The 10,007-nt window shown below is 44.0% G+C and overlaps 1 protein-coding gene across 2 annotated transcripts in view; it reads right to left on the reverse strand.

Annotated features, from left to right (window-relative positions):
• Window positions 1-1,127: 1,127 nt before the first annotated feature.
• The window catches only part of ITGB1BP2 (integrin subunit beta 1 binding protein 2), a 19,858-nt gene continuing 10,978 nt past the window's right edge, over window positions 1,128-10,007 (reverse strand). For both annotated transcript variants that reach the window (XM_066580858.1, XM_066580859.1), the window contains 7 exons: window positions 9,190-9,293; window positions 9,050-9,105; window positions 8,902-8,972; window positions 3,942-4,053; window positions 3,130-3,240; window positions 2,829-2,891; window positions 1,128-1,594 (listed from right to left, as the gene is read on the reverse strand). In XM_066580858.1, the coding sequence (XP_066436955.1) occupies window positions 1,367-1,594; window positions 2,829-2,891; window positions 3,130-3,240; window positions 3,942-4,053; window positions 8,902-8,972; window positions 9,050-9,105; window positions 9,190-9,293 (745 nt within the window). In that variant the 3' untranslated portion in view covers window positions 1,128-1,366. The remainder of the gene's footprint in view (window positions 1,595-2,828; window positions 2,892-3,129; window positions 3,241-3,941; window positions 4,054-8,901; window positions 8,973-9,049; window positions 9,106-9,189; window positions 9,294-10,007) is intronic.

Consider the following 10,007-nt stretch of genomic DNA (forward strand, 5'->3'; position numbering starts at 1 on the left):
GTACTCCGTATAGATTGGAACCCATCCTCCTAAGTTTGGGAGTATAAGTCTGAGTGCAAGCATCACCCCTTTAAGAGGTGGGCCAGGCACATGCATTCTAGAGGCAGTGATGACAGCTAGCAGATGCACAGAGAAAATGATGCATGAATGACCTGGGGACGTGGACGCTGGCCACGACAGGTGGTGTAGAAAGGTGAGAGACGTCAGCTATGAGAGGTGGTCATAATAATAATTCATGCCTAAAGGCACGTTTAAACAACGATTCTTGCCTAAAAGTCGCTTGAAAGACATCTTTTGAGCGATAATCGTTGTGTGCGTTTACACAGCAAGATGATCGCTCAAAGGCAGTCTGAGTGACAGTTTTGAGCATTCACTTTGCATAACCTGTTAAGTAGCTAATTAGCTACTTAACAGCTTATTAGCGTGTAAATGAAGGCTCACCCTGTATACAGAAGACAAGCGGGACCGCAATCTTCTGTATACAGCTGTTCTCTTCTCTGAGCGCTCAGCTGTTATATACAGCTGAGCGCTCTGATCGGGGTACACTGAAGACAAGCAGGGTCACTTGTCTTCTGCATGCCGAAATTGTCTTCTCGGAGCGCTCAGCTGGTATACAGCTGATCGCTCCAAGCGGGGTATGCAGAGGAGAACCTGGACCGCTTGTTTTCTGCATACCTGCGATTTGTTCTCCGAGCGGGATACCAGCTGAAACAATACTATCAGCGGTATCCTGCTGGGTCTCAGCGCGCGGCCCCGATAAGGCTCATCGCTGACTTTTAGCAAGCTAAAAGTCAGCGATCAGCGAAATGTGCACGACGGCAACGCTTTTAGACACAACGATTATCGCTCAGAAGATGAAATATGAGCGAATTTTGAGCAAGAACCGTTGTGTCTAAATGGGCCTTTATTCATAAATATCCATAAATATATAGATCTTCCTGCCAGTATTATAAATCTACCATAGATCTTCTGGACATTTAATCTTTTTCCAGTGGATCGCCGAGTCTTCAAGATTACTTATTCCCCCCGGACTACAATGAGGTTGTGAGAGTCATCTAGCCCAAGTCAGGTATAGAGAAGTAAATACTAAATATCTATTAAAAACCAAACCAACAATCTATAGAATATGTAATAAGATAGCAAAAACTTTATTAAAGAGAAAGAAAATCCTCAATAAAGGAGTGATGAAGATAAACAAAGCATTAGATACACAGTGGACTTGACTGACATGTAAAATGTAGCACTGAAGGGGAATATGTGACATGGAGGAGAGGAAAGTGACAAGTACATAAGGCAAAAGGTTACTTTTACCTAGAAAAAAAAACAGTATTGACTTATGACAAGTTTCAGTTGTATAGTGATCGTCTCAATCACAAAACTCCTCGTCTTCTGACCAGCTGAGGTCTCCATCCGAATCTTCCTCAATATTCACTACAGGGGCTCCCGCAGGCGCTTTTGGTTCTGTCTCATTTGCGATCTGTGGAGCAGCCACTGAAAGCTCCAGCCGGGCCCACGTCACAGGGTCGGATTTCTTGAGCGTGATCTCCACTTTAGTGGGCAACATATTTACTAAACAGCTTGAGGTGTCAATAACCTGGGCAGGATTTGAAAAAGCTTTAGCATATAAAATGGCAGCCATGCACCATAATATGTACAAGGTGCAATTTACAGAGGATCTGTCATATCTCTATGTCAGCCGGGCTGGCTGCATAGCTTTGCAACTGCTGTTCTGCTAACTCTATAGCTGCTTTTCTTTTTTTCATACTCCCCTATGTTCACCTGTATGGGCTCTTCTCAGATTCAGCTCCTGACTGTGAATCTGTCAAGTGGGCAGTTCCCATCACTCACTGTCAATTGGTGATAGCAGGTTTTAGCCAACCACTGACATCACCCATTGACAGTAAGGGGTGAGCAAGACTGGCCTTAGCTATGTGCAACTCCTGAAGTCACACATGACGTCAGCTGCCAGTTTGCAGGGGGGGACAGGTTGATATAGGCTGGAGGCAAGCTTCCCTCTTGGGTTTGCTTGGCCAGATGGTCTTCTTTCTTTGTGCAGCAATGTCTTTTGGTGCTAAATAAATTCTCCTCCTCCTACTGGCTCTGTCTCCTCCTCTCTGATATTCCAATGTGCTGCTGTCAGCCTATTGGCACCCCCTCAACACAATTGTTTAGTACTACAGGTTCTACTGTATTTATGTGCTGCGCTTGGTTCTGGTGTTACATTTATGTACTAAGCTTGGTTCTGGTGCTGCATTTATATCCATATACAGAACTTGGTTCTGGTGCTGCATATATCTATAGTGCTTGGTTCTGGTACAGTATTTGTATACAGTGCTTGGTTCTGTATTTATGTTTTGAGCTTGGTTCTGGTACCGTATTTATTCACGGAGCTGTTCTGATGTGGGTGTGCTGCTATATTGCTGCTTTCTGCACAAGCAGAATACAGCCTGTCTATCTGTGCAATATATATAATATTTTTTTTCTTATGACGAGGTAAGGGGGGGGGGGGATTAAGAAATTCTACACAGAATGCCGTCTATCCTAAAGCTGACACTGGCAGTGGGTACTACACACTTGACAGATTCTCAGCGCCAAATGTAGCATTTAGGAAGAGCCCATATGGGAGAACATGAGTGAGAATGATGTAAAAAAAAAAGGCATTGATATTGTCAGCAGGTTGCAAAGCTATGCAGCCGGCCCCATTGACATAGCCCCATGTCAGGTTCTCTTAAATTCATTTTGTATATGGGAGTCATATGGGAGTAATACATGATAGATTTATTGATTCTTCTACAAATAATACCTGCGGTTAGATATGTCATACTCACCCCCCACAACTCCAACTGTTTACTGAATTCCTTCTTTTCTTGAAAAGTAATTTGAATGTCCAGCTGTAAGAAGAAACATGGAGTGTTATATTTCCACATTAAATTATTGACCCTCCTACTTTGAAGAAAACATCTTCTGTCCAGTCCACCAACTTGCCTACACACTTCTAAGCAACCAATGGTGAACCGTCATTCCTACCCCTTATGGCATTAAACTTGCACCTTCCTAAAGCTGAGGACCAGCAGAAGACAAAGTCTGGCTGACATTCCCCTAATGGGAATGTCCATTCTCACCCCTTACCTGGGTACGATTGGCGAGAACCTTTGTTAAATCAGGCAGGGCTGTTTTGGCATAAACTGTGATGACAACAAGACTGCTGGTCTGATGCCAGTCATATCGGCATGACACTTTCTGAAAAGGAACATAACCGTGAGGAACATTTCACATCAACCCCTTACTATATTCACTATAGCAAATACAACCATTTATATTCCATAAAGAATATGTGTCACAGTGCTATTTCTAAGTTGTACAAGCTGAAATCTTAAGTAGATTTTGCTTAGACACATCATTCGATACAAACTAATATGTTAAAAGGGCTGGGCTAATTGGAGAATTAAAGGGGTTTTGCATGGAAATACTATTGATGATGCATCCACAGGACAGGTTATCAAGAGTTGATCGGCTGGGGTCCACCACTAAGCTGATCAGGCGCTGCTACGGTAGACACAGGGGGACAGAGAAGAAGTTGCTGCTCCAACTCCCGTGTAGTTTGTAACTGCAAGTGCCGCTCTTATTAAAATCAATGGGAGCTGAACCAGTAGTTGTAAGCACTGGCCACTTACAAGACACCAATGCACTGGGCCCACCAAGGTATTAAAACAGCCCTGGGTACAAGTGGACCCATAGTAGGCTAGGGGTGCCATATTGCATATCTGTACAAAAGGAAAGTGAAAAGGTTAACCTTACTTGCAGGCATAAAGTCATTATATCCGACACTAAGATGAATGGTTTGTATTATTTGGTCAACCGAAACCCCAAGAGAGTCTCTGAATGCCAGTGTGAGCAGATCCTAGAAGCAAAGCCATGTGTTGAATTTTCCATAGTCTTACTTGTTTCTCGGGTGGCTGTACCCACAGATGTGTCCCTGTGCTGCATCCTTTTTGCTCCAGAAACTCATTGAAGTCAGTTGTTTTAATGGCACAGCAGGACCAGTACTTCATCCTGAAAAGAAGCCATCATAGATAGTTCTGTATATTTATGCAATACAATAAGAGATATTCAGTGCCTCAGAGTAATGTAAGGCCACCTGCTCACGAACGGGTTTGCATTGTGGAATCCACAGCGGGCGTCCAAAATGCAGATCCGTGGCACATACTGTTTGTAACATGCTATGGGAAAGTGCTTTTTTCTGCACACAAGTGGAAATCAATTGCGATTTTCACTCATGAAGGGGAAAATTTTTTATTTTTTTTTTTAAATCGCAGAATGTTCTATTTCAGTGCAGATTGCACATGGACGGCTTTCATTGATGTCAATGGAAGTCCTCCAAGCCGTGGCCCTTCCGCAATTGACATTGTAGATAGGTTGCGGGTACCCACGCGGGGTCAAAGCCGGATTCTGCTGTGGGCTACCGCATGCGAAGTCCGGCTCTGCCATGTGCAGGCGGCCAAAAGTACCTATAAGAAAAAGGGGCACAACTAACATGAATACAAGCAGTAAGTGCAAAATGTGTTGGAGAACTTCTGCAACAATGTTCAGAGAAGAATAAGATTCCCAGGGCAGAAAACCACATAATAACATTGGTTTGACCTGCAGGGTAAAAGATGAGGTTTCTAAAAGTGGATTCTATAAAAGGAAAGAACAAATATGCAGACAACTCACTGACCCAAAATAAATGTACACTGAACAATTGTAGTACCCCAGAGTTGGGGTCTCGCAGCATTTCTATCATTACCTCATGTCAAATGTGTATATCTGAAGGAAAAGGTGAAAAGTCGCATGTATGTATATATTTATGTGAAAGTATGTATAAATGATCAATTAAGGGTTAATGTTTGGTGTTCTTACTACCTATCACTGTATGATTGTGCAGAATATAACCTAACCTGCTCTAGCTAATGTCACTCACCCCTAGCTAGCCTAGGATTGGATATAGAGATTTCCCTTAGCCCAGGATTGGTTAGCAGGGAGAGTATAAAAGACAGAGAGTGGGTGGGGTTAGCCAGTCCAGTCATGCAGTTCATGGAGAGAAGACAGCCAGAGATTGAGACCGGGGAGGAAGAAGGCGACCATCTAATTCTAATCTAGACAGTGCAGTGGGAAGTAACACAAAGTGTGAGTATGATACCAAAAGTATGATGGAGAGTTAGCAGAGGAAAGAGAAGGAGAGAGAAGAGAGACAGAGGAAGTAGAGAAATTGAGGCAGTAATTCAAGGGTCAAGTCATAGTCAAAGCCAGGGAGAAAAAGGTGGAAGCTAATTATAGTCCTTTGAGCAAAGTGTGAGCAAAATTTTATGTCTGCAAGTGTAATAAAAAGTCTAAGATCTACATTAAGTGAATTGATAATGCAAGTGATGTAGCTACTGAAAAAACAACTATTCTCTGTCTCCCTGCAAATAAGTGTTCAAGTTGTTTTCACCATCTACAGTTTGTGGTCTGAAGTCTCTTCCCATGAACGACATACTGCACTGAGGTACCACACTAACGCTTCAGGGACAAGGACTACTCCCCCCATTTTATTGTTTATTTCTCCACTTTTTCTATTTTATCATTTTTGCCTGGAACGGGTCCCTACCCCATATACAGGCTGGGCTCATGACAAAGTAACACCTTACCCTACCCAACTCCGTGGGTAACAGGCTACAACAACTGCCTACTGGCATTTTTCAACTCTACCAGGAAGAGCAGCAGAGCCACTATGACTACCATCTTATTTCTGCCCCGCTGCTTAAACGCCTGCTAGGTCTGGGTCGCTGCACAATCACTACATTAGGAGTAGCTGGTGCGTGACATCTTGTAATCAGTAACGCGATACCACATGATGGTTGCTTTGCGGTCTGCTCTCAGATAATGCACTTACCACTCCTCTGCGCAGAAGAAGACAACATTTGGCAAATCTGGTGACTTGAGTGACTTTGACTGTGGGCAGATTGTTGGTTCCCAGAGGTGTTTGTGCCAGTATTTCTGTAACAGTCCCACTTGTTGGCTGTTTCCAAACCATGGTATTAAGTGTATATTCCAAAACTGGTTGAACTATGAACAGACCTCCAACAAAAGATCACACAGCGGCAGGCCACGTGTGGTCGATCCTAGAGGTGAGCATTGGGTGGCACATCTCATATCTCAACAACGAGATACCACAGTGAACAAGCAGTACAACATCAGGGAAGTTAGCCAAATTTCTGCAATGACCTTACAGCGTACCTGGCATCGACTGAGATTCAATAGCCAAAGACCGACAAGGGTGCTCCTGTTTACCCCACATTATCACCAACACCACCTCATATGGGCCCAGGAAAGATGTCAATGGACCTGTACACTTGGTAGAAGGTCATCTGGAGTGACAAGTCTCATTTCCTGCTGAATCATTCAGATGGCCAGATCTGCATATGGCATAAACTGCATGAAGCTGTATGCCATGGGTTCACCACTGGGGTTCAACAGGTTGATGGTGGTGGTCTGGTCCTGGGGAGCGTTTTCCTGGCATGGCCTAGGACTCTTGGTTATCATACCACAATCTTTGAAAGGTGAACATTACAAGGACCTGTTAGCTGACCATCTGCGCCCATATCTTCAGGAATTCTTCCCCAATCACAGTACCATCTTTCAACAGGACAATGCTCTGTGTCATTTAGCTCAGATGACTAGAGAGTGGTTGAAGAAAACAACGACGTCACCACATTGCCTTGGCCCCCAAACTCACTGGATTGCAACCCCATTGAAAATATTCGGGATATGCTGGAAAGGGCTGTGAAATCTGCAACCAACTGATGGACCTGCTATAGCGGGCTTGGGGCAAGTTAAGTATGGAGGATGTTCACAATGTTGTGGAATCTGTTCCCTGATGTCTGATAGCTGTGATCACCCCAAAAAGTTGGACCAACGCGTTATTGAGCAGGTGTTACTAATGCAGAGATAGTTCAATATATTGCTAATGCTGGAGAATATAATAATCATCATCTTTATCATCAAATCTATAGATCATGATACAAACTATGATCATATTTTATCAATATTGCTATTAAAATGTTGTCAAATAAGGTTTGCTTCATGAAAGGTTTCTGGTCCTTTTGGATATTGACATCTTTATTAGGATATTCAAATCTCTGCCTCAACCTTGTCTCACTGCTTTCCTCCCGCTGACCACTGCATCTAGTCTCCATAAGTTGGTCGAGTAGACTGTTCTATGCATGGAAGTGAAAAAGTGAATTGGAATTATATAAGGAGTTTAGCACAGGAGACTTTGCTGTTCCTGTAACTTCTGAGAACATTTACGACCATTTATGTAACTTCCAAACTTTTCTGTGGGAGGTACTGAAGCATAGAACAGTCTGCTCAACAGTTTCAGTGAAATTCGGCCAGCTTAGACAGCCTGGATGCAGTGAAGAGCAGGAGACCACGAGCCAAGAAGTGAAGGAGTTGTCAAGATAAAATAGGTGCAGGTCCCAGAGGTGGGGCCCATATCTAGCAGACATTTATGACATAAATGGATTCACAGAAAAGTGTACTGTCTTATACCATATAACTTTTATTAAGAATTATTTTAAAAAACCTAATTGCACCCTAAATCGTCCCAAACACTAGTCTAAGGATGAAAAGGTGGAGCAACCACCCTGAAAAGGGCAACCCCATACAAGAACCTAACCCTACCTCACCCTAACTTTTGCTTAATAAAAAAAAAAGGAGGGAGGGGAAGAAAGAGGGAGGTATCCAACGGCCATGGTCAGAAAAAAAATCCAAATAATGGATATTGGGCAAACACAAAAAATATTAGATTTTGGCTGTTATATAACGAATATGTTCAGTGACCAATATGTCATTCAAAGACAGAAATTTTTTTAAGAATATGAAATTGATACTGTGGCAAGCTGGGGTTACTCGCTTGTGGATCGCTGCCCTCTCAATCTGGACATGGGCACCTCACGAGTATTAGGGCTCCAGGAGACTTGCAGTTCTTTTATATCTGGTGCCTGCCAGCATTTATTTCACAGCACAGCAATTTCAAAATGTACATTGCAGACAGTTCATTATCCAGCGCTTACAACCCACTGGGACTCCGTCACGAACCCCACCCAGGGCGTTTAGAAAGTGGCGTCCTCTATCAGACTGGCAACAGCCCAGACTGGTCTACGCCGCACCTCAGGCTCCAAGTTCATGACGCTGGTTCCTCTGACCGCCTCTCACTCTGGCCAGCAGCCAGCTGACTTTTTTCCTGAGTGTGGCAGGAACTGATCTTTTTATCTTACTTCCTACCACACCCACCAGGTGTTCTCTCGCTCTCTTTTAGTACGAGAAATCCTGTCTATAGTCCCCAACAGGCCCTTCTATGTACTGCACTCCCACAACACCCATAGAGATGAATGGGAGAGGCGTGCACAGAAAGAGTCAAGCTGTCGGTGTGTGCTGACTTTGTCGGGATGTAGCGCTGGAACTAGGTGCCCGTGAGTATGAAAGATACCCCTTTCGACTTCCCGTTCCCTCATCTTTGAGACCCATAACTTAGTTCATAGGACTAAAGGTTATGACTGTAGCTCTTTAAGTGTTCCCTTAATTTTTTAAGCCTTGTATCAGATATCAATCTGCTCAGCTCTTTCTGCTCTATAAGATGCCGCATGCTGATCAGACACCACTTTTATCACAACAGGTTTCCTTTAAGGTCATGGCATTCAGAAAAACAAAAGATGCTATATGTTGAGCGATAGCAGGTGTGTTAAGATACTTTACAGATCCGTGGGCCCTTCTTTATGTATACTGTGAATGTGCTGCATAGATTATATATCATATGCAAAAGCATGATATAAAATGAAGACTTTTTTGATGTTGAATGAACAAAAGAAGAATATGTCTTACCCTTCATGAAACACTGGCACCCCAGGGTGGTACATACAGGCTGCTCCTTCATTCTCTGACCCTTGGTAAATCTGTATAAGAAACCCGAAATACATCCATGGTTCATCGCCCATCCAAAATATGGCAATAGAGGACTATGACTACTGACCTCCTTGCATCCTGAGTGCTTACATCTTGTCCCAACCAATGTTTTTGAAGCGTCAACTGAAACAAGACAAAAATGTCATCAACTGTGAAACTGGACACAAAGTCCTGATACAATCGATATATCTAATGATGGTCACTGACCAACTTTTTCTGATTCTATGTTTGATTGCAAGGTGAGCTTTTCCAATTCTTGTTCAAGTGATCGAGACACTTTGAGCACAAGAGGAGTCATCTGTTCTGGGGTCCTGGAAGTAACAGAAAGGAAGTGAGCTCAGGTCTATATGTCAAGTAGATCTTACAGTTTCTACAACATTTGGAATATATTCAGTCCCCAGTCCAGTATATGGTGGTTAGCGCTGGTTCTACAGTACAGTCCGCTCATACACCTCAGGTCCTGTTCACATGCATTAGAGTTGAGCGAAATATAACTCTGCCGAGCTTGATGCTCATTCGAGTATTAGCGTACTCGATGGTGCTCGTTACTCGAACGAGCATCTAGCCATGTTCGACCCCGCCCCAGTTTTTGGATCCTCCCCGCTGTGATGTGCCTGTTTTGGCCCCTCCCCGCTGTGACGCAGACACATTTTTTTGTCTGGTAGGCGGGGGGGGGGGAAGAGAGAGAGAGAGAGAGAGAGAAAGAGAGAGAGAGAGAGAGAGGAGAAAGAGAGAGAGAGAGAGGAGAAAGAGAAAGAGAGAGAGAGAGAGAGGAGAAAGAGAGAGAGAGAGAGGAGAAAGAGAGAGAGAGAGAGGAGAGAGAGAGAGAGAGAGAGAGAGAGAGGAGAAGAGAGAGAGAGGGGGGAGAGGAGAGAGAGAGGGGGGGGAGAGGAGAGAGAGAGGGGGGGGGAGAGGAGAGAGAGAGGGGGGGGAGAGGAGAGAGAGGAGGGGGGGAGAGGAGAGAGAGAGGGGGGGGGAGAGGAGAGAGAGAGGGGGGGGGAGAGGAGAGAGAGAGGGGGGGGAGA

The sequence above is a fragment of the Eleutherodactylus coqui genome, chromosome 10, assembly GCF_035609145.1.
Source record: "Eleutherodactylus coqui strain aEleCoq1 chromosome 10, aEleCoq1.hap1, whole genome shotgun sequence".
Taxonomy (NCBI): domain Eukaryota; kingdom Metazoa; phylum Chordata; class Amphibia; order Anura; family Eleutherodactylidae; genus Eleutherodactylus; species Eleutherodactylus coqui.